This window comes from Trachurus japonicus, chromosome 17, assembly GCF_045865225.1.
Source record: "Trachurus japonicus isolate A0001 chromosome 17, Traja_1.0".
NCBI lineage: Eukaryota > Metazoa > Chordata > Actinopteri > Carangiformes > Carangidae > Trachurus > Trachurus japonicus.
Window position 1 is genome coordinate 10,742,326 of NC_140923.1, and position 25,338 is coordinate 10,767,663.

At 41.9% G+C, this 25,338-nt stretch overlaps 1 protein-coding gene across 1 annotated transcript in view; it reads left to right on the top strand.

Moving 5' to 3' along the window:
- The window catches only part of lig1 (ligase I, DNA, ATP-dependent), a 106,873-nt gene that overhangs the window by 29,812 nt on the left and 51,723 nt on the right, over positions 1 to 25,338 (top strand). Inside the window, exons 9-18 of the mRNA XM_085804956.1 lie at positions 3,217 to 3,273; positions 7,595 to 7,653; positions 9,638 to 9,751; positions 9,970 to 10,136; positions 10,563 to 10,639; positions 10,875 to 10,966; positions 13,421 to 13,520; positions 13,822 to 13,907; positions 14,981 to 15,096; positions 18,764 to 18,859. Coding sequence (XP_085661082.1) covers positions 3,217 to 3,273; positions 7,595 to 7,653; positions 9,638 to 9,751; positions 9,970 to 10,136; positions 10,563 to 10,639; positions 10,875 to 10,966; positions 13,421 to 13,520; positions 13,822 to 13,907; positions 14,981 to 15,096; positions 18,764 to 18,859 — 964 coding nt within the window. The remainder of the gene's footprint in view (positions 1 to 3,216; positions 3,274 to 7,594; positions 7,654 to 9,637; positions 9,752 to 9,969; positions 10,137 to 10,562; positions 10,640 to 10,874; positions 10,967 to 13,420; positions 13,521 to 13,821; positions 13,908 to 14,980; positions 15,097 to 18,763; positions 18,860 to 25,338) is intronic.

Here is a 25,338-nt window from a genome sequence, read left to right on the forward strand (position 1 = left end):
GACTTGAAGCTGTAACTTACGGTTTCAAAAGCCTGCCTTGAACACAGCATTAGCCGAAACGGCCGTGCCGCTGTTATCTACTTTAAATTCAAATTCAAATTTGCTTTGTTGGCATGAATGTTACGACAACTATGTTGCCAAAGAATCAATGAAACAAAACAAATACAACTCACAGAATCAAATATACAAATAAAATAAAAAGTATATATACATTTATACTGTATAGTATACCCTGTGTGTGTGTGTGTGCTGATGAAGTGCTCGCTCTCTCTCTCTCTCTCTCATACACAGATTAGGTGTCATTAGGCAGTTGCAAGTTGTTATATATAATGAAAAATATACTATATACACATAGTTCATATTAAATGATTCAAGCCCGACCGCCCAATTAACTTAATTAGTCGTCCCAAACCGACCCGACCCGTCGCGTCAGGCTTACTCAAGTCGAGCTCTGGTTGAAATTAAGAACTCTACGACTCATCTCACCAGTAAGATGCAGAAATGGGAACCAGAAGACTGAATTTGAATTAGTAATAATAAAATGTCTTTGTGGATTCCCATTGGCAGCAGAATATAAAGGAACATCATGAAGTTTAAAGTCTTCTGCTGGAGTGACGACGTTAGAAAGTGCTGCTTTATAGAAATCTTTCCCTCCAAAAATATATATATATATATTTTTTATTATTGTCAGAGTTTCGCAGACAGCCATGACATTGAAGCAGCATTTCCTCAATACTCTACTTTTTGTTTTATTTCCCCTTTTCTAAAACAAGAAGGAGCAAAATAAAAGAAGCTGCATACAACATGGACGTGTGAAACAATAATTAATGAAAAATGAAAAATTCATCACCTTTTGTAGGGGGATAATCTAGCATCATTTCAAAAAGATAATACCGTTAGATCCAAAAAAACAAAAAAATACTCCTTTGTTTTCATTGTTAGATTAAAAAGAAATATGACAATAATCCATCCAACCCATCATGTGGAGTTGTTTTTAATATTTTCTTCCTGAGAGTAATTCTTTTTCAAAACACCTTCCTTTACACATCACTACTGCTGTCAAACTGTCTCCAAGAGAAAAGATTTTCATTTTAAGAGAGGAAAAAAACCCAAAAAGCTACTCAACAGCTGAATCCAACCTCAACATGAGAGAATAAAGAAAATGGAGAAACAAGAGAGAGAGTGAGAAAAAGTGTTTTTATTTTCTCCATAAAGGGTCAATGCGTGTAAAGTCTTTACTCCGTTCACACCGACGGGACGGAAACAACATGTTTCTGTCTCAGGGTGACGAGGTGTCGACCAGGGAAAGGTTTCTGACACATTAATGACTCTAAGTGGACAGTGGGAGGATAAACAAGTTTATTTATTGGTGTTAATTTTAAATCTTTCTCATCCTGTAGAGGAGATTAAGACCCTAAAGTGAATCCAGATGTCACGGCTCGTCTTTTTTGACAGGGTGTCGTCCGATCGATTGTCATTAAGTTTGACAATTAAGGTAATTATAAAGCTTAAGATGTCAGTGTGGACGGGAAATATTGCAGCAGGTTTGTTTTTGCCACCACCAACACCACCTCAAGGTCCGACTGTCAAATAAAGATAAAAAGGCCCAAAGCTAATCCAAAACCACCAAAACAGGGAAGATTTGAGATGCAACAGTGGTGACAAGTCGCCGTTGTCTTTATTAGTGGTGTTTTGTTTTTCCCCCAACTGAGCCACACTGATGTGAGAAGACCCAGTCAGATGTTTTATTTAGATTTTCCTTTTTTTCTTTTTTTTCTCCGAGCAGCCCCCCTTGAGTTTAACATCAAGACACTGCTAAGAAATAAAAACTTCAGCTCAGGGAAGCGCTCCGACTCGAGACTTGGAAAGTCATGAAAAAATAGTGGAATTTCACATCAAGGCCACGACAGAAAAATCACGAACCTTACGCTTAAACCAGACTCAGACTCGACCATGTGGACAGTCATGTTTGAGTTTACTGCATCTAAATGGTGCGTTTACTTTACAATTAATTAAAGGGATAGTTCAACATTTTGCCATAATCCCTGTAGTCATAGCAGTAGGTTTGTTACCTTTAAAATAAATAAAAGTACTCAACTCAACTCAACTTAATTGTCGGTGCAAGCTGTTTTTAGAACGGCGGAGCAGAGCCGTGAGCTGCTCAGAGCTACGCTACGAACGGAGGCTCATGGGATTTCTTGGTTTCCCTCATCAAACTCATCAAATACACAATCCAACAACTCCACAACGCTCTGGTGGACAAGTTGTGACCTGCACATTCACCACGCTATGAGATAATAACACAACGTTACCAGACAGAGTTGTTGTAGAGGGAAATTCATGCAAAACCGCTGATGTGCGTTCCCATCGGGGGCAGTTTTTCAGCAAGCAGTCTCTGTATTTACCCTGAAAACAACTCTGTCATAGCATAGCGTAGCTCTGAGCAGCTCGCGGCTCTGCTCCGCTGTTCTAAAAATAGCTTGCACCGACAATTAAAGGTAATGAACCTACTGCTATGACTATAGGGATTATGGCAATGGGCCATTTTGCCAAAATGTTGAACTATCCCTTTAAAAACACTTGACTTTATAATTAATTAAAGACTCTGGCTGCAAGAAAATGTCTTTATGCAAACAAAACTGAACAAAACAAAACATCTGCTGCTCCAAAGAGAAATAAAAAAAACAACAAATGTGGATGCTGGTTAATATAATATTATTATTATTATTATTATTATTATTATTATTATTATTATTATTATTATTATTATATCGACTTAAGTTTTCAGAATATTAAAAAGAAATGTGTTTAAATCTCACAGTGCGTCTAAACAAAGCTCTACAGTTCTCTTGCTCTCTCTCTAGGAGGCTTTTGTTCTTAAATAGACCGACTCTCCACCATATGGAGCGCTAATCGACTTTTTTTTTTTAATGTTTTACACATCAAAAAGTCGGAGTGAGTTGCGAGGACACCGTTTTCCCACCGCGGCAGCTCTGACCTTTGTTCTACTCGCCGGCGCTTTTCACGGAGGTTTTGATCGCAGCAGAATCAAAGCTCGCTCTACTGTTGCGCTAATTGTCCGCTGCTCCGAGTTCAGCCCCCGACGCTGTGAATGTTTTAAAAAAAATGAAATGCGTCGACTTGTTGTTGTGCAGCTGCTTTCACTTGTTTTTAAACTAACTCACTCTTTTTTTATTTATTTATTTTTTATTTCAGAGTGCCGTACTTGGCTGTGGCTCGCACCTTTGAGAAGATTGAAGAGGACTCTGGCAGGTAAGAGGCTCCATATGGAGGGAAAAAGGTGTTTTATCCCACGCTGCGGTAAATGCCATTTGGGAAAAGGCGATTTTGCTAAATATTCAAAGGATATACATATACCAAAGGTTTTTTTTTTCTTTCACAAAGTGAGCGCTGAGGCTTTCTGCTGGGAATATCTGGAGTATAATTAGAGATGTGTGTTGCAGCCAGGGAAAGTTACTGTAGGTAATTGGATTAATTTTGTGAAGGGGGGGCAGTGGCGGCAGGGAACATGATGAAGAATTTTTCTTTTTCTCTTTTTTTTTTTACAAATAGGTCAGTTTCTAGGAATAAACACATTTTAACACACTTTTTGTTCCCTGGCAACGTGGCTGACGACTTGTTTTACAACTTGAGCTAAAAAACAAACAAACGGGAGAAACCAACAAGGAGGAAATGGACGTGTTTCAGTGGCAGCTGGTGTAGTTTTCTCCGGGGTGGGGAGGGGGGGGCTATACCATACTTAAAAATAAAAACTGCACTATGTTGTGAAAGTTCATTATATCCACTGATTTTACTTTTTTTAGACAATAGGAAGTCTTCCACCTTCCGCCAGATGTTTTGCACTGAAACTGTTAACAAGGTAACGACGACTTCCTATTGTCTAAAAAACGAACCAATAAAACAAAAAACTTAGACTATTATACTATATAGGTCCCATTCCAAGGCTTGTTCCCCACATGTCTGCACAATACAGCACTACTATGATAAGCAACGTTGTAAAAAAGACCAACAACACACATTTAGGCCCAGCTTCTATCTCACCTCTGTTCACTCTGACAGCTGGGCCCAGTGGGCAGCGTTTCTCTGAGACACACTGCCACTGTAGCAGGTGGTTGGTTAGGGCTGGGTATCACTGCTGATTTACTGAATCGATTCAATTCCGATTTACAAGGTCTCGATTCGATTCGATTCGATCCGAGTCAATATAGACTCATTTACAGTAATTTCAGTTTTAAAGGTATAATGTGTAGGAATTAGGCTTGGGCGGTATCCAAATTTTGATACCGTCAAACTTTCTCCACATTTTACCACGGTATACGGTATTACCGTGACTAATTAAAAATGATGACGCAAGTGGCATTACCAAACATTGGCTTGTGTCTTCACCATTCAGAAACTGAATACTAGGGCTAAACATTAGCAGACCAAAATCTCATTGGTCGATTGGTTGCAGGAAAAAAAACAAAAACATCTGGAGCCCTGTCTTGTCAAAATTAAGTCAAAATCAATATGACCGAACTGTATATGAAAGGCTATAGGGCTTTTATTTTGATGGGCCAGATACAGGAAGTCATGGCATGCACTCGCTGTCAGTTTTTAAAAAAAAAGTCCGGTCCCTATTTTTTTTTTCTTGTCAAGAGCGACTTTTTCCGATGTTGTTCCAGACGTTTCTGGTTTGGAGACGTAACACTGCGGTAAAAGTAGGCTAAAACATATAAACTAACTGAAAATTCAACCACACATAAGTGCTACTGGACATATAATCAATTTTAGACATTAAACAAGTGGTCCGGCAGCACGAGGCAAAACAATACAGGCCTGACAACATGTTGTCATGGTGATGTGGTATTGTTTTACCGTCTTTCTCTGGTGGAGTAAAACGACATCCGGTTGGTTTGCCGACGGCCGTCTGCCTGACTGCACCTGAATGCAACACCGGTGCCTCCGTCCTTCCTCACGCTACACAGTGGTGACAGTTTTAACAGGCCGTTTCCGTGGTTACCTACGGTCACGATGCAACATGGCCGCCTCGGTTCGGTGCTTCGCCCACTTATGTATTTGTAACAACTTGTAACAACTCATTCTAAGGGACCAGAAAGCTTTACTTTGGATGCAGCTGTGATTCACCTTCAGTCAAATACGGATTTATGAGAGACATATTTGATTTTTGCTAATAAAAAGTCAAATAAGTTACACACCGGGGCTTTAAAGAGATTTTCACAGAACTATTGCTGCAAATTGTACAAAGATGGAACTCTCTTACCTGGTGCATTATTGAAAATATTAATGTTTAGGCTACATTAAAAAAGGTTAAGCAGTTACATTATGCACATTCATGAACCACTCTAAAAGTTTAACAGTGCAACTCCTCGGTACAGTTTCATATTTCATTTCATAATCGTATTAAATAGGGATGGGCAATGATTTTCAAATAGTTGTTCAATTTAAATAAATCGAAAAGTTTGAGAAAAATGTTCCCTTTTTTACTGGCACAGAAGGAAAAACATGGAAAGACTCCAAAAGTTGAGCGCTTTCCAGTAGAAAAACCAACACGGAAGTCTGAAAAAAATGGCCGATTACTAAAATGAAATGAAAATACAATGTTTATATACTTGTAGACGTTAGATGTTAGAAATTCCGACCTCAAGGTACACCTGAAACGCACCATCGATGAGCTGCGTTCAGCTTTGAGGATGAGCTCCTCTCTCTTGTCTTGCAGAGCAGCATCTGCCCATGTACAAACTTAGGAGAGTCTATGAAAGAAACACGTGACCAATCAGTACCGTAAATTCCAGACTATTAAGCGCACCTGAATATAAGCCGCACCAGCTAAATTTTAAAAGAAAATAGATTTTTTTACATATATATGCCGCACCTGAATATAAGCCGCAGGTTTTTCATGTTGTAACATGAGACATTTACACAGAAAGACAGTACACGGAAGATGTGTGGAACTGTGCAAGTCCGCTCGCTTTTCCGCTGTTTTGTTTACGCTCCTAGCCATGTGCATTTGTTGACAATGAAGCCGGCGAAAAATCAATAAAAGGAGCGGTGGATAACATTACATAACATATACGATGTTACGGCGCGTGTGCATTTGTGTAGTCTTAACCGTCATGAACAAAAGATTACGGGTTACGGAGCGCGTTTGTGTTGCGGTGCAGCAGAGATGAGAGCTGAGACACGGGGCAGCGGCCAGGTGCTGTAGTGATGGTACAAGGTTGGTTTTCAGCCGTGAGACGACAAGTGAAGACAGAGAGCCTCCGTTCTCACTCGTAACAAGTCACAAGTCATGTAGCGAGTTAAACCATCACAATTACTCCGGAGCTTTTTAATTAAGGTAAAAATGTAGCAGAGCCACGAGGGAAATCCTGCTTAGTTCCTGACATGCTTTTTTTTTTTTCAAACTGTGCCTGAAAATCGGCAGTACGGCACCAATACGGCATCAACACAGCACCAACAGACAGTAACATGCCTGGTTAGAAAATAAAACACTGCACCAAAACTCAAAACTAGTGTCTTCTTCGGCGCATAATTTTTCCCCACGTCTGTCTCACTTGCGCTTCCTGCTAGAGCGCCCCCCGGAGGCCGTTGGCCAGTAAAAATCTATAAATTAGCCGCATCGTTGTATAGGCCGCAGGGTTCAAAGCGTGAGAAAAAAGTAGCGGCTTATAGTCCGGAAATTACGGTAATTTAGACGACGTAGAACATGTTATTGCATCATTTTAACTCAAAAGATAAAGACTTTTCAAAGTATTTTTATTTTATGTTTTAAAAGCCTCTGGAAACATGACTTTTTAAATAGTAAAAATGCTTCCATTATATCAAAGTCATGTGTCTCATTAAGCATCCACGAAGGTCTGAGTGAAACTAACTATTCATAACTATTAGAAAACCTGGTTTAAAAACAGTCTGATTCAGGAGCGAGGTAGAGGTGATTTATGATTGGTTTGGATTAATTGCGTAATAAATCCCAGAGATAAACCAGTTCAACCCCAATTTCAAAAATGTACAAGAGAGAAATATTTTGAATTTGGATGGAAACTGATTTCTAATTATTTTTTACATGTTTAATATTATGTACATAAGACCCTAAATTACATAGTTAGGAGGCTTTTGTGGATTTAGGTTTTCCAGGGGCTTTAAAGTCTGATTCAAGGTGCTGGGGAGCGGCGGGGCGGCGGCCTAGCGCTCTCTATTGACCAGCTGCCACTGATGTGTGTGTGTGTGTGTGTGATACATAGATTTTTAAAGGATCATTCGATACTTACGACAGCTCTTGCCAAAGAAATCGAGAAGACATTTTTCACGCAGTCTATTTTATCTTTTGAGGATATTAAATGACAAACGTCGAGGTAATGACTCGTATTTTTTTCTCCCCGCCCACCGCCGCAATTGATGTATAGCGTTTCACAAATGAACCGTTCGTCTGCCTTCCTGAACTTCCATTTCCGATTAAAACCTCTTTCCAGACAGATCTCATTTCCTGCCTCCCCCAGTATTTACAGAATGGCTTTAAAATTCGTTTAACTCGTCTTCCTTGTCTCAAAGCAATCCCAATGTCATTTCCTAGGCTGAGAAACATCGAGACGCTGTCGAACCTGCTCCGCTCGGTGCTGCTGCTCTCTCCAGGTAAATGGTGTTTTATCTCTCCCATAATGCATGCTGATGTAGCTACACAGGCATCTGGCTGCCAGCCACTCTATCAAGGAGATGATGATGAAGCCAGGTTGCACATAAAAGTGGGAGGATGAGTCAGTTCATTGATGTGTGTCTATGTGAGTGTCTGTGTGTGTGTGTGTGTGAGTACCTGTGGGATTCCGATGATGTATTTGTGTTGATGTGTTGCTCTCTGTGTGTTTTGTGATTGCGTACGTGTGTGTCTGAGCTTCTGTTTTTGTGTATAGTGGTATCTTGAGAGTGTTTTCTTTCTCTGTCTGTTTTTGTATATGTGTGTTAGTGTGTGTGTGTGTCAAGACTGAGAGTGTGTCCTGTTTGTGTCTGTTTTTATTTGCGTGTCACTTTGTAGGCCTGTGTTCTTGTCAGGGTTCCCATTCCCACGTGTCCTGGAAAATCTGGAAAACCTGGAAAATGGTTGACCAATGTTCCAATCATGAAAAATACATGGAAAATAAGAAAAAAAAAGTCAAATATCCTGGAAAAGCTTAAAGCAGAAGTGAGTGATCCGGTCGTTTTGGCTAACGCTGCGTTCCAGGCAGGCTTTTGAAACCGTAAATTACAGCTTCAAGTCACAACTTACGACTTTGTAGCGTTCCAGGCAACCCACTCGTGTTTTTCCGACCTGTTTTTCCTGTGAAAGTCACTATAACGGCCACTCGTAACTTCTGACCCGTGAACTCGTACCAGATCGAACTGGTACGACTTCACAGGTCGGAAAAACACGAGTTACGGGCTGCCTTGAACGCACCATAACAGTCCTCGTCCCTATGTCACCACATTCAGGCGCATCCCTTGGCTGCACACACAGAGAGGACTGCCCCTTTATGCCGTTCTCTCTCCTCATTGGATAAAACTTGTAGGATACGAGAAAAGTTTTCTCCTGGGCTCAGAGCAGAGCAGAGTGACTGACAGACCCGTGTTTCAGACCAAACACTCTATAGAAGTGATTGCTGTCGGAAGATATAACTATTTAAGACTTATATTAACACAAATATATCACTTACTTCTGCTTTAAAGGGACAACGAGGAGTTTGTATTTGGTTATAAAAAAGTCTCAACGTTAATGTGGATGAATCTACGCTACCCACACTTGTTAATGGCTCCATTTTCGATAAATATATCGTTTTGTCTCTATCGTTATTTTGTTATTTTAATTAATGGTGGAAATGCTGGGCGAGCCGACCAGCGTTTCCTTACTTTCGGTTTCTCTGACGCTGCCCGGCGAGTCATGAGAATAACGCCGCCGAATCTCCGTTTATGGTGGGAACTACGGCGGCATCTGATCGTCTTCGAACCTCTGACTTTCATTGTTGATGAATGAAAACATTCTTGGCAAGTTGGCCGTATTGCGCCGGTCCATGAATTTCACCGTGCACGCAGAGGCTCATGGTAAATGTAGTATGAAAACACTTCGCTTTCCAAAACTCCTCGTTGTCCTGGAAAATGATTTATCACATCATGACATTTGACTTTTTTTAGACCCTGCTAAGGATTTCGTTTCCAAAACGAACCCCAAACAAAACATGTTTATGCTGTTCTATGATACATTTTTTTCATTATTTCATACATTAGAGCCATAGACTGCACATCTTTAAATCAGACTTCTGGGAGAGAGAGAATGAGAGAGAGGAATAAACACAGAAACAAACTGATTAAATTTACAAAATAAGGTACCATTGCCAAAAATAACACTTCTCCAAAGCTTGAACGAGACAGACGGCGTAAAAACTAATGTCTGTCAAACTGTAGCAGCTGAAAATGTCCTGGAAAACGATTTCAAGAGAAGAATGGGAACCCTGCTTGTGTCTGTGTTTCTCCGTCTCTCTTTCTTTGTGCTTTTGCAATCCCAGTTTGTTTTGTGTAATAATATAGTGTGTGTGTGTGTGTGTGTGTGTGTGTGTGTGTGTTTATTTGTGTATTTGTGCTGTTTTTCCAGATGACCTGCTGTGCTGTGTGTACCTGTGTTTGAACCAGCTGGGTCCCGCGTACCTGGGGATGGAGCTCGGCGTCGGAGAGACGGTGCTGATGAAAGCTGTTGCTCAAGCAACTGGTAATGGGCATCCACACACACACACACACAAAATAAACACACACACACACAAAATAAACACACACAGACACACACACATGCATAACCACTCCATTGCACCCAAACACTTGCCTGTGTGCGTTCCCAGCCTAACTGCTGCTGGTGCCACCCCTTCTCTCTCTCTCTCTCTCTCTCCGCTCATCAGCCGGCGAGTTTAACCGCCTCGCTCTTGTTTCCAGGGCGACAATTGGACAAAATCAAAGCGGAGGCGCAGGAGAAGGGAGATTTGGGCCTGGTGGCCGAGAGTTCCCGTAGCAACCAGCGGATGATGTTCCAGCCGGCCAGTCTGACAGCAGGGGGCGTGTTCAGGAAATTGAAGGAAATTGCCGCCATGAGTGGAAACTCGGTGAGACGCAGAAAAACATTTTCATTAGAGGAACGCGAGCTCGAGAAAATATTGTTTCTCACTCTATTTACCTCTCGGTATTGAGGTCAGGGAGGCGACAGACAGGAAATGTTAATGTGATTGTGTATCGAACAGGGGGTTATTAGTTTATTTGTGGACCAGAGGTAATTCCTCAGCTTTTAATAAGTCGTCACCTGGCTGGAATCTCTCAGCAATTAGTCTCCTCTCCTCCTTTCCTCCTTTCCTCCCCGCTGCCACTGGCTTTCTGTTTTCCTTCGTTCTTTCTCCCCCCTTTTTTTATTTTTTATATTTTCACTGCTCTAGATTGAACATGGAGTCTGTACTCGCTGGTGACCTCAGTCTTTTTGCATTCTGTCTCTTCTCGCTTCTCTTCTGTGAATCTCAATTTCCTCTCGCCCGCCTCAGGCCATGAATAAGAAAATCGACATCATCAAAGGCCTCTTTGTGGCGTGCCGCTTCTCCGAGGCCCGCTACATCGTCAGGTAAAATAACACAGTCGAGCCTGTGTGTGTGTGTGTGTGTGTCTGTGTGTGTGTGTGTGTGTGTGTGATGGCAGCAGGCACGCATGCACATCTGCATGTGTGTAGCCACGCAGATGTTTTGCAGTGTTTTCTTACCTCCATGTGTGTGTGAGTGAATGAGCGAGCGTGTTGCTGCTGTCATGGCGGCAGGTGTCAGCGCTGACTGTGGTGGGTCTCGGTGCTGTTTGATTGACAGGTCTCTCGCCGGGAAGCTGAGGATCGGCCTCGCTGAGCAGAGCGTCCTATCGGCGCTGAGCCAGGCTGTGTGTCTGACCCCACCAGGACAAGGTAATAATAATAATAATAATAATAATCCTACATTTTATTTATAGGCGCCTTTCTGGACACTCAAGGACACCGTACATTGGTTAAAAACAGCACAACGCAAACAATAGTAAACAAAATTATGTTGTATACTCAAAAAAAGCAGGTTAGAATTACACAGTGGAAATGAAACCACAGGGAAAAGACAGTTTTGAACAGGTGGGTTTTGAGTTTGGATTTGAAGTCTAAAAGAAGAAATCTGAAGATTTTCAGTTTAATGTCTCCTGTTTTGCGGTAGTTGTGTCTGTCCCCGCGTCGCCACGGCAGCGATGAATGGGGGCGGATTGAAGTTCCGCTACTTAGGCTGTTTCCATCCCTCAAAGCCACAGACAGCGTCAGGTGGCGACTCAAACATGCACCGAAAAGTTTATTTACTTCAAGCAAGTCAAGAGTTGATATTCCTGTGTTTATGACACAAACGGTAGCTTTTCCGACTGCACCTGAACACACCGAGCACGTCAACTTGGGTCTCGACTCCGCCAGACTTTGAATTAGATCTAGTTTTACAAACATGTCGGCTTGTTGAAGTAAATAAACTTCTAGGTGCATGTTTGAGTCTCCATCTGACGCTGTCTGTGGAAAAAAAAATGCGGCTTTGAGGGCTGTAAACAGCCTAAACAGCGGAACTTGCATCCGCTCCCATTCATTGCTGCCGTGGCGACGCGGGGACAGACACAACTACCGCAAAACAGGAGCGATTAAACTGAAAATCTTCAGACTGCTTCTTTTAGACCTAAAATGATAGGAACATACACCCCCTGAGTTGAATTTGCCCGGAATTGTCCTTTTTAAATGTTAAGAGGAGGATATTGAATTCAATTCTAAAACTTTATTGGGAGCCAGTGGAGCTGTTGATGTTATTGATATGAGAATGAAAAGATAGAGTACTGTCGAGTATGACACCTGTGGGGAGGGGGTGGAGTTGTCGATCGCTACTGAGAAACTGTCAGTTTTGGATTGTGTTGATTTAGAACCAATGAGGAGAATCTCAGTTTGTTTAGTTTGAGGAAATTGGAGAAGAATCAGGATTTTATATCCTTGAATTTTAAAGAATATCTTAAAAGAAAAAGAAAATGAACATCTTGAAACAGCAGCCAGGTGTCTGTGTATCAAACCGACCATTAAAAAAAAAACACATTTTCCTAAAGTGACTCATATGTAAACGATGCAAAGACTGATCTGAATTTTAATGTGAGTTTTCAACAGTCTGAGTTACACAAAGTGAGAACTTCCCCGACGCTTCAGTTTTTCTATTTTTTATTTTAGTGCAGAAGCTCGGTTTGTTATACAATCCCTCTGCCGCGGCTCAGCCAGAAAAAGACAGAAGACAGAATATTTGGACTAAAAATACTTCAACTTTTGGAAGATAAACACTTGATTTGTCTCAACTCAGACCGCTGAAGCTGCTCATTGGCTTTTGAATAAACCACCACAAGTCGAGTGACTGCTCCCCATCTGTGGAGAAAACTGGCCTTTCACCCGTTCTCTATGTCTAAATTTAAGTTTTTACTTTTTTTTTTCTCCCTCTTTTTAATACACTTAATGAGACGGAGTTAGCCCTCGAAATAAATTTAATTAAGAACCTCAGATCTCAACCAGGAGAAGAAGGTGTTAAAATATTCTTTGCATTCATTACAACTGTTTTAAATGAAATCTGATATTTCAATGTGTCAGGCCAATTAGTGACCAAATGTGTCGGTGGAAAGGTTGGTAAGAAAAAAAAAAAAAAAAAGCAAAAACAGAAACCATGCCATATGTAATTTAGCGTTTGAAGCCGACACGCCTTCTCAATATGTTGCAGGATTTATGAAGTTTCGCCGCGCTGCTCTCAGCTCTGATCTGACCCGCTCTCGCCAAACACCACTGACACCAAATTAAATAAATTCATCCCTGACTTATTAGTATTCGTGCCTTATTCTCCACTGGAGGTATGCTTTAATAAGAGTCAATTAGACCAGAGGCTCGGTGGGGAAATTTGCATTGATCTGTGGTCTGGTCTGGAAATGTTTTTCTTAGCGTTTTTATTTATTTATTTCTTTAACCATTATTTTATCAGGCAGGTCAACTAAAAGCAAAATTCCTTTTGTGGGGCTCAAGTGGATCATTATGATAAATAATTCATTGTAATTCAAACAAAATAATTAATTTAGCCTTCAAGCTTATATTATCTTTAACATTTCCACCACAGCGGGGCTCTTAAGAGTTAGCCGTAAAAAAAAAAGAAGGAAAAACTGCGGTGTAGTTATACATACACAGGTAATTGAGCTGGTTTTTGTACATTTTCTTTTTTCTTTTTCTTTTTCATTGCCTTTGAAAGGACTGTGAACTTTCATCCTACAAATAGCCGGTTGCACAAATGTTCTTACACGTACAACAAGATGTGTGTTTGAAATGCATCTTTCCTCTGCTTCCTTATAGGTTTCCCTCCCGCTGTGATCGACGCGGGGAAGGGGATGAGCGCTGAGAGCAAGCGGGCCTGGATCGAAGAGAAGAGTCTCATTCTCAAACAGACTTACTGGTAACTGAAACCTAAACACAAACACAAAATAAAAAACAAAAAACAACCCGCCTCCTCCTTCTCCTTCTCCTTCTCGTTTCACTTTGCAGTCTCTCCCCGCCGCCGTCACTACAATGCCTCATTCCCCTTAAGCCCTGTCCCTCTTTCTCCCTCTCGCTCACTCACGCTGCTCACTTTCATTTTGGATGATATTGATTTCTTTCTTCTTCTTCCTTTTTTCTTCTTTTTTAAAATGTTTTTCTTCACAAACACTCGGCTTCGTCTCACTCTCTCTCACCCTCCCACGCTCTCTCCTATCCAGCGAGATGCCCAATTACGACGTCATCCTCCCCGTTCTGCTAAAAGAGGGCATAGACCAGCTGCCCAACCACTGCAAGCTCACTCCAGGTAAGCAGCCAATCAGCAGCCGGGAAACAGGTTATTCAATCGGGAAGGATGCTGACTTCTCTCTGTGTGTGTGTGTGTTTATTGATCGGTTCAGTGGAGGTGACTCAGTTATTTTAGTTGAGTCATTTATCACCCAAAAGATAAGATACCAACAAAACTAAGGATTAGCTCCCAATTACACTGTTGTCAAGCTATTTGTGATAAGGCACCTTGGCACCACGGCAGGAAATTAATACCAGCCGCCATCTGAACAACCGCTAAATTGGGAAACTAAATTGGCCGTTGTTGGTCAGTTAGACAAATCTGGTAGCGCGGTGTTGGCAGGTAAATAATCGCTGCTCTTTTTTGTTCTCAAATGCATCATAGTTAAAGGAGCCGGTGAATTTATTTTATTTTTTGTCGGGATCAAACCAGCCGGTTTGGACAAAACATTACCGTCCCGTCCTGTCGTATCTGGCTCGGTGCTCTGTAAGCTGCAATTAAAGGAATTTGTTTGGTATATTTCTTTATATCGCTCCTCTGCTGCTGTTTGAAGCTTAACTTCGCAGCGCAGCCCAGGGGTACGTGAGTCAGAGAAGTTTTCATATCGGGGCCAAACGAGAATACAAACAAACTCATTTTCAACTGTCTGAGGTTTTTTATTTCCCCCCTCCTTTTTTACCGTCACAAAAAAACAGTTGTGGGTGTGATGCCGATGTGTCATGCGAATGGGAATGTGTCATTGAAGCTAATTTCACAGCTCCTGGGTTTCTCGCAAACGGATGCGAGATCTGCCTCTTCTGTCGAAAACCTGCAGGCCTGTTCGCGCCGCGCCGGCCCCTCCTCTCCCCGTACACACACACATGCACCAGAGAAAGTGGCAAATATATGAAACTTCTCCTGGGCTCGACTCACAATTAGTTTCTCCACTGTTTAGAACTCATGAAATATGCATAACAGATTTTTTTTTTTCTTTTTCTGGATCGGTTGCTTCGTGCCTCGCAGTTTTTTTTTTTTCTTTCTAACTGTTCCTCCATCTCTCTCTCCATCTCCATCTCCATCTCTCTGTGTCTCTCACCTTTCCTCTCTCCCAGGTGTACCGCTGAGACCCATGCTGGCTCACCCGACGAAAGGTGTCGGCGAGGTGATGAAGAAGTTCGACGAGGCGGCGTTCACCTGCGAGTACAAGTACGACGGCGAGCGCGCACAGGTGTGTATGTGTATATGTATATGTCTGTGTGTGTAGGTGGTAATGTGACAGAATGAGAGCGTTTGTTTCGCCCGCGTTTGGCAGCGAAACATATGTCTGCTGAATTTTGCATGCATATATATATATATATATAATATACATATATACATAAACCTTTGGGCTTTGCTCTTTGAGGTTGAGGTATTACCATTCTGTGTGTTTGCTCACTGTGCGAGGACATGCATGCTTGTTTCTGCATGATGTGTGCGTCTGTGTGCATGTGTGTGTGCACTTATTCTTTTAAGATAAACAGTGGTGCTGCTTTTGCTTTTGCTTTTGCTTTTGCCCTCGGCCTGTAGGCAGAGCAAGCTACCTCTGCTGATGTGGACCAGAGAGAGAGGGAGGGGTGGTGAGGAAAGTGGTGAGAGACAGTGAAGGCGAGACACATGAGAGAGAGAGAGAGAGAGAGAGAGAGAGAGAGAGAGAGAGAGAGAGAGAGAGAGAGAGAGAGAGAGAGAGAGAGAGAGAGAGAGAGAGAGAGAGAGAGAGAGAGAGAGAGAGAGAGAGAGAGAGAGAGAGAGAGAGAGAGAGAGAGAGAGAGAGAGAGAGAGAGAGAGAGAGAGAGAGAGAGAGAGAGAGAGAGATGAAAACGAAGACACAACGGGAGACAGTGGCGGGGATGAGGAAATTTTCGAGAGAGACATAAAGGGACACAGCGAGTGAGAGACTGTAATGTAAACCCCTCCAGCTGTATTGTTAATTTTGGGCAGTCATGCCAATAAAGTGCCTTTGAACTGGGTTGAATTGAGAAGAAGAGAGATGAGCGGAGAGGGAGAAACAGAAACACAGAGAGAGAAAGAGAGATGGAGAGAGAGAGAGAGAGCAAACCCTATGACGTCCTCGTCTTTCTCTCTCTCTGGTCTCACTGCAGTGGACTTTACCTCAGACAGCCAGCAGAGGGACTCACGGTACACTGTTCACTTAAACACTCCCCCTCTATCTGTGTGTGTGTGTGTGTGTGTGTCTTACAGTATGTTGTGTGTGTGTGTGAGTGTGACTGTTCAGATTTGGAGACAAGCCACAGGAGAGCGTGTGCGTGTGTCTGCATCTGCGTCTGTGTGTCAGCTGATGAATCAATACAACTGTGTGTTCATGGATTGTGCGTCGCATCAAGTTGAACGATCCTGTGTCTGTGTTTGTGTGTGTTTTGTTTTTCTATTTATCAGAACCGATGCTTATTGAGTCGTAGAAGCCACAGTCATCTGTTGTCATCTGGCCGAATGGCTGGCAACCTGAAGTAATACATGTAGTTAATGTGTACGAAGTGGCACGTGATGATGATAAAAAAAAAAAAACAAAGAGCCGTCGACACCGTGGTACAGACGAGTCGTGATGAAACGCAGCTGTGCAGCATTAATAGTCAGGAACGACAACAAAGCAACTAGTGTTTTTAAAAAAAAAGACAATAAAATCAACAGAGGACCGGTCAGGACTTATTATTACAGACAAGCTCATGTATCTTTATTTATTGTATTGATGATGCATCTAGTAGCTCCAAAAGCCATTTGATGGAAACCAGGAAGAAACTGCAGGAAAAGCAACAAATTACTAATCCAACCAGGTCAGACAATCCTCCACTAGATATATATGATGTATATGAAGCCAACAGAAATAATAATAGTGAAGTTGAACCATGGAGAAACAATATTAGGTGGATAGATTGAAAAGATAAAGTATATATTATACAGGCAGCGAGAAAAAAACTGATTTCTTTCTTTCTGTCTTTCTTTCTTTCTCCTTGTTTAAAATGCAAGAAATGTTTCATTTAATTTCAATAAATCTAAAACTATGTTCACTGGTTTTCACCATCTGGTCAGATTTCAAATGAAGGACACGTGAGGGTGTCACATCACCGCCATCTGCCCGCCCACGATCAGACGATTCATTAATTGAGTGACTGAAAAATCTGCCACTGTTTTTGCAATTGATTCATTATTTATTAAACATTTTGTTTTTTTTTATCATCGTCTTAAAGCAGAAGTAAGTGATATATTTGTGTTAATATAAGTCTTAAATAGTTGTATCTTCCGACAGCAATCACTTACATAGAGTGTTTGGTCTGAAACACGGGTCTGTCAGTCCCTCTGCTCTGCTCTGAGCCGAAGAGAAAACATTTATCGAATCCTACAGTTTTTATCCAATGAGGAGAGAGAACGGCATGCAGGGCTGTGTGTGCAGCCAAGGGACGCCGTGAATGTGGCGACGTAGGGACGAGGACTGTTATGGTGCGTTCAAGGAAACTCGTATTTTTCCGACCGTGAAGTCGTACCAGTTCGATCTGGTACGAGTTCACCGGTCGGAAGTTACGAGTGGCCGTTATAGTGACTTTCACAGGTAAAACAGGTCGGAAAAACACGAGTGGGTTGCCTGAAACGCTACAAAGTCGTAAGTCATGACTTGAAGCTGTAACTTACGGTTTCAAAAGCCTGCCTGGAACGCAGCATTAGTGAAAACGACCGGACCACTTACTTCTGCTTTAAACCTAAGCATTTCTCTCATGTTTAAAATTAAGATGTGAATAAGTTTGGCTTTTGACTGATGGTTGGGGCCAAACAACCAATCTAAAGAAGTCACCTTGGGCACATGAGGGAAAATTACGACCGTGAAAAATTGTGATTGCTTTTTTTTTTCCTCGACCAAACGATTAATAGACTAATGTAGAATAATTTCCAGATTAATCAGTAATGAAAAGATTCATTAGTTAGTTACAGTTGGAGCCGTGATGTCGATAATCAAAACAATATCAGATGTACTGTACGTCACGATGGGAACATGTGATTGGTCAGCGTCCAACTTGTGTGATGTCACTCAGGATGTGACTGTGATTGGCTAATCCAACAGAAACCATCATAAAAGACCAAAAATATTTATCCATCTTCTTAAAGCCCCAGTATGTAGGAATTCCCCCCATCTAGCGGTGCGGTTGCAAATCTGAACGTATTCTTGTTGCATTCACTTGAAATGGGGCAGACGTCAGACAGACAACAGATGCTGCATGTAACAGGATAAACAAGCGTCTATGTAAACAAGTGGTCCGCCAGCACGAGGCAAAACAATACAGGCAATGTGACAACATGTTGTCATGGTGATGTGGTATTGTTTTACCTAAAGTCTTTCTCTGGTGGAGTAAAACGACATCCGGTTGGTTTGCCGACGGCCGTCTGCCTGACTGCACCTGAATGCAACACCGGTGCCTCCGTCCTTCCTCACACTACACAGTGGTGACAGTTTTAACAGGCCGTTTCCGTGGTTACCTACGGTCACGATGCAACATGGCCGCCTCGGTTCGGTGCGCCGCCCTAACGACTTGTAACAACTCATTCTAAGGAACCAGAAAGCTTTCATTTGGATGCAGCTGTGATACCACTTTTTTTATTTTTGCTAATAAAAAGCCAAATAAGTTTCATACTGGGGCTTTAATATTCACATAAATAACAATATATATGACTCAATCAGCTCCTAATCTCAATCTGTGATCATCCAGACTGACAGTAAAAACCTCACACGCTGTGAATTCCTCGTTTCGCCTGTAACACAAACAAACTGCATCAAAAAAAATCTCTATTTTATTATTATTATTTATTTATTTATTCCCTCTCTTTCTGCTCTTTGCTTCTTTTCCTTACAGATTCACATCCTGGAGAGCGGCGAGGTTCGAATATTCAGCCGCAACCAGGAAGACAACACCAGCAAATACCCCGATATCATCTCTCGCATTCCCAAGGTAAAACCACTGAGAGCAGAGCAGAGCGAGTGCTGCCGTCGTCCCCGCGGGGGCCGAGCGACGGCGGCAAAGTCGCTGTGAGCCGTGATTGTTAACCGGCGGCTTTTTTATTTATTTTTTTTATACAGTGTGCACATAACAACTGCAGCCTTCGCCCCCGCTCAGTCTTGTCTTTCATTTTGCCGCTTTTCTCCCTCTCTCTACCCATCTGTCATCCGTCTGGTTTCCATTTGCCCGCCGCTGCTCTCTGCCTCTGTCTGTCTCGGTTTGAAACCCTGCTCTTCAAAAGCTTATTTGTTATCTTTAGTTGTCCTGACCCTCCCTGTGTCCCTCTTCATTTGTCGAGAGCCACTGCTAGCCATTAAATTTCCTTTTTCTTTTTTTTTTTCTAAGGGCACAATTTCTTCTAACCCTTTTTTTTTTTTTTTTTTAAACGACTTGTCACGAAGCCTCATCTCTGTAATAGATGTGAAAAACACTAGTGGTTTAATTGAAAGTTGGAGCTGTGGGCAGGCTGGTCCAAATTAGCGAGGAGGATCTGCTGGCGTGGAGAGAGAGAGAGAGAGAGAGAGAGAGAGAAAGCGATCACCGGCGCTACCTGAAGCTTTGGCAGTTGGCCTGGGGGGTTATCTGAGCGCGCTCGCTACCTCGGCACCCGCTGAGTGTGTTTTTCTGCAAATAAAGCTGTATCAGTTTGTTGGCTTTCTCCCACACTCGTTCACAGTTGCTGTTTCTTTTTTTTTTCTGTACACATGCGTTATTAAAACATCAATAATAAGAATAAAAGAAATCCCCATCTGGTCGGTACTAATCAGGGCAGGTTATTATTGAATCAGATAAACTCTGCATAGTCAGAGCAGGTTACTAATGGGTCCCTCTGCTGGAATTTATTAAGTCATAATTTATAGGTTATAAGAGGAAACAGGTGTGCTGCTCCTGCACTGGATTTTCAATTGATGCCTGGAAAAAACGACAGTACTGTGGTGATAGAAGAAAGTGAGAGAATCGCCACCTGTCGTGATGATTAGGTGACTTTTACTTTGAAGTAATCTGCTGCCAAAACTGCTGAGGTTTGTTTGCTGAGCCAACCCGCGATGATTCCTCATCATGCACGGTGGTTAGAAAGTTCAGATTTTTTTTCCCCCACAGCGCGAGCGGTAGTGTGTGTGTTTGTTTTTTCAGGTCAAACTAATCCTGGGTGGATTGACACCTATTAATAGTCCTGCTACTTGGAAATCCTTCTGAGCGCCGTGGAAACAAATTAAAGAGGAGGAATACTGTGCTGATTCATCATCGCTCAGCCGCTTCTCCCATGTTTACAGAAAACGATGCAGCTCGGTGTCGCTGCTGGTTGAACTCTGCATCTTCTCTATCTCAGAAAAATCAACAGGCAGATTTTGAACGAGTGTTTTTTTTAAAGGGGCAGGGGTGGGGGTGGTGGAGGTATTTTTCGCTGTCAACGTTGTCGTGAATTTAATCCCAGAGGAAAGATTAGATTTTGGGGAAAACGTGGCAGTGATCTACCTGGTGGTGACTCTATGTTTAGTCAGAGTTGGGTAGGAAGGAGATGGTGATGATGGGTGACGTGACCAGTTTGTATCTGGTCTCAGTAAGGTGAAGTTTGTTTGGATGTCTTTATGTCTTTCTTTCTTTCTTTTTATTTATTCCAACCAAGGCAATTTCACAATTTGACAATATCATCACAACATTTCTTCCATTGGTTGGAAGGGAGCAGGGAGAAGATACATCTTATATTGCCTGCCTGCCCCTCACTCAATATCTAATTTTCCAAGTAATCTGTCACTGAGCAACATTCTTGCTATAAAACATACAAAACAAAGGAAACAAAATGACAACAACAACCAATCACCATAAAATAAACAATCACCATAAAATAAACAAAACAAAACGACAACAACAACAAAAAACATAACCCGAACTTAAAGTTGTCTTATCTGTTAGTCACTGAGCACACTGTAGTCTTACCATAATGTAAACAAGACAAGTATAATGAAAACAAAAAACAGCATTTGTCTTTCAAACATCAAAAAGTACTGCTGGGGAAGCTATATGAGCTATATGAGGGAGAGAGAGAAAGAGTGTTTTTTCGTCCCTACTACATACACACGCACAGACTTTTTTTTAAATCACAAATGAACAGAGTGGGAATGGAAATGCCACTGCAAAGTAATTCTACACTTTTAGTAACACAAATGCTAAATTAGACGACACATAACGGTAAAAGTTGAGGAGAAAAGTGCGACGCCATTTTCGCTTTGACGTAATTCTGACTCGAGTTCCCGAGTTCAAGGGCCGTTCGATTGCACTTTTCCGATTCGGAGGTCGGATCTTTCCGAGTTCCGAGTGCAATCGAACGCAGCATTATCCACACGAAAACGGAGCTTCACCCAAAACGATCTTTTACTTTTACGTTGTTCGTTTTGAAAAAAAATCTCCGTGAACATGGCATCGTTTAAAGAAATATCTGCGTCCACATGGATCCCCTGAAAACGACTCAAAATGCTGTCGTAATATAGATGGAAAGTTACCCCGCTCTATTCAAACTCTAAACATTATGAAGTGGATTAAATGTTGACTGGGAGTCGTTTCAGTGCAAATATAACGATCGATGATGATTTAATGGACACTACTCAGCTGCAGTGTCCGAGGGACCGACAGTAGTCGACCGTTGTTGTTGTTGTTGTTGTTGTTACCATAGATATATAAGAAGACTAGATGACTCACCCACCGCTGCTGCCCAATGACACGGCGTAGCCAGTACGGCGGCCATCTTGGTAAGGTCAACTCTCTCCCTCAGAGCATTAAGCCTATGCTGCATGTTCTGCTATAATGACCACAACTTGCTCAGTTTTTGTCCGATTTCAAAACGGTTTGATTTTTTATGAACGTCTATGCAGTTATGATGCAGCATATTTAGAATCACGGATCATTTTAATCATGTACTTTTTTTTGTAAAAGTAACATTACAGTGACATTATGCAAATAGTTAAAGTAATAGCTACATACTGATTTATTTTTGACAGAGTTATGAATCGTTTTTTTAGTGCAGATGACTGGATCACCTATCTACTGCACTGTAACTGCAGCCAGAGTCAGAGCAAGTTGCCCCGTTCACATATGGCCGACTGTGAGCTACGCCTGCGTGTAGTCCGATCCACCCCCTTGGTTGTAACGTCCATAGACCGTAACGTGTAGCGCTGTGGCTCAGGTTACCGGTTACAGCGGTGGGGGTATGACATCATCGTTTCACAAATGACAGGGTTCCCGCGGGGTCTTAAAAAGTCTTAAAAGCATTGAATTTATGAATTTGGAAATAATACCTTAAAAAGACTTGAAAATGTCTTGAATTTTGATGTCTGGGTCTTAAAAGTTGTGCTGTATTTAACTTCTCCATGTTGCATTTTTCGTCAAAAGTTTCATTTGTCAACCACAATTATTTTTGATCAATGTTCTTCTTGTTGACTTATGGATAGTGGAATAAATCTTGTACTGTGGAGCTTATATGGTATTATCTATCATACAGTGAGATGTTGATATCATGATGCCTTATGATACTGCAATAAATATCATGGGCTTGTTATTGAGGTGTTGTAATATTGTGAGATTTTGATATCGTTACATCCCTAGCAGAGCACAAAGAGCAGAAAAATAGTGGGATGATACAGTTAGTTTACAGTAAACGCTCTGAAATTTGAGGATTTCACTTTTCTTTGCCGGTAGGGCAGTGAAATAGGTATTACATTTTTATATAAATGGTCTTAAAAAGGTCATAAAAAGACTTGAATTTAACCTGAAGGAACCTGTAGGAACCCTGAAATGATTCGTTCCGGGCGTCTACATGAAAACGCTGGGGCGGCATTTTCAGATTTCCCCCAAAAACGCTGTTTCTATCTGGACTAAGACGCCAAAACGATAAAATACTTCTGCGGATTCAATAAATCTGTATTCGTGTGGACGGGCTCTCAGTCTGTTTTTATTTATTTACTTATTTTTATTCACTCCGGCCCTCTGTGGCCTCCCAGCAGCAGCAGGAGGAGGAGGGGGGGTGGGGGGGTTAAACACACCGGCCCACACTGTTGTTGTGGTCCAGCTGGTTGTGTTTTGTTCATCTCTCTCCACTGGTGCCACTTGGAGAAGTTCAACCAAACTTCTCAGAAATCAGCCTTATTTCATTGTTTCCTCACACACACACACACACACACACACACACACACACACACACACACACACACACACAGATGTGTTCGGGCCAAATTAAGTTGTTACCACGGCTACTAGCTAGACATTTCCTGCTGCTTCACATTAAAAACTTTCTAACTCACCCTTCCTGGTTGCTCTTGGTAATGAGGATGAACTGCGATGTCCAATCAGCCACTTCACTCCCTCGCTCTCGTTTCTCTCTCTGTTACATTTCCTGTCATCTCACCACCGTTAAAGAGGAACTATGCAAGATTTTTTTATTTTTTTTTTTACCTTTTTAAGCTTTAATTATGAATTTATTTAACAGCTTCAGAGTAATTGTGATGGTTAACCCTCTAGTGCTAAATCGCATTATTGCGACAGGCAGCAAGCATGCTTGGATAAAACAGCCCATATCTTTAAATCTACTGCCCTATGTTGTTACTGCTTGGTACCACTAGATGGCGAACATGTTCAGTTTCAATCCTGACGTCATTTGTGGGTGTGTTTTTCTACAAAATATCTGAGAAAAAAAAGTTTGATTGGCGCACAGGCGCTCCGCTTTTTCTCGCGGAGCTCACGCAGCTCGGAGCGACCAGGAAGTGATCTTCAGGTCTTGAGAAACACCGTGCGCCCCCCCCCCCCACACACACACACACACACACACACACACACTCGTCGTTCCTTTACTTTGAGGATGAGATGTCAATATAATTTTTTTTCCTGTGTAAATATGTTCCAAATTCAGTTTTACTGGAAGTCACGTAATCCAATGGGGCTGCCACCCGGTGACGTCACAATATGCAAATTAGATGAGTACATTTACTCCTATCACAAACTTTAGGTCATTGTGAATATTTTTCTCATTTACACCATAGATTTATCTCTGACCACTTAAAAGCTACAGCCTTGTGAAATCCTGAAATCCAAACTTAATATTTTCCTAAATAAACTTGGGCGCCTAGAGGGTTAAATGACTTGTATGGGGAGAACGGAGGCTCTCTGTCTTCCACCAACCTTGCAATATCAGCGACCCGGTGTCACAGCTCTCGACACATGACCTGTAACCTCTTGTTTATGACAGATTAGACTACACAAATATACACATGGTAACACGTATATGATGTATGATGTTATCTACTTGTCAATGGATCGCTTTCTTGCTGGCTTACATTGAAAACAAATAGTCATGGCCAGGTGGGTGGGGGAGGGAGGAGTCAAAGATGCATCGATATTCTTAATGGGATGATTGTGAATCGATGCAGTTACGTCACATAATCGACTTTTAAATTCAGATAATTCATTCAGGTTTGATGATGTTCACATACAGAGACAGTGATTTATTTTATTTTAAAGCACAATGCCAAAATGTATGTTTACGCGTTTAAAGGACAATTCCAGTCGAATTCAACTCGGGGGTGTATTTTCCTATCATTTTAGGTCTAAAAGAATGAATCTGAAGATTTTCAGTTTAATGTCTCCTGTTTTGCGGTAGTTGCGTCTGTCCCCGCATCGCCACGGCAGCAATGAATGGGAGTGGATGTAAGTTCCGCTGTTTAGGCTGTTTCCAGCCCTCAAAGCCGCAATTTTTTTCCACAGACAGCGTCAGATGGAGACTCAAACATGCACCGAGAAGTTTATTTACTTCAAGCAAGTCGACATGTTTGTAAAACTAGATCTAATTCAAAGTCTCCCGGAGTCTCGCGCGAGCCCGAAGTTGCAGTGCTGGTGTATTCAGGCGCAGTCGGAGCTACCGTTTGTGTCATAAACACAGGATTATCAACTCTTTACTTGCTTGAAGTGTACATTTTTTTCCACAGACAGCGTCAGGTGGCTACTCAAACATGCGCCGAGAAGTTTTTTTTACTTGAAGCAAGTAAAGAGTTGATATTCCTGTGTTTATGACACAAACGGTAGCTTTTCCCACTGCATGTGAACACACCGAGCACGGCAACTGGGTCTCACGCGAGACTCCGGGAGACTTTGAATTAGATCTAGTTTTACAAACATGTCGGCTTGCTTGAAGTAAATAAACTTCTCGGTGCATGTTTGAGTCTCCATCTGACGCTGTCTGTGGAAAAAAATGCGGCTTTGAGGGCTGGAAACAGCCTAAACAGCGGAACTTACATCCACTCCCATTCATTGCTGCCGTGGCGATGCAGGGACAGACGCAGCTACCGCAAAACAGGAGCAATTAAACTGAAAATCTTCAGATTCATTCTTTTAGACCTAAAATGATAGGAAAATACACCCCCGAGTTGAATTCGCCTGGAATTGTC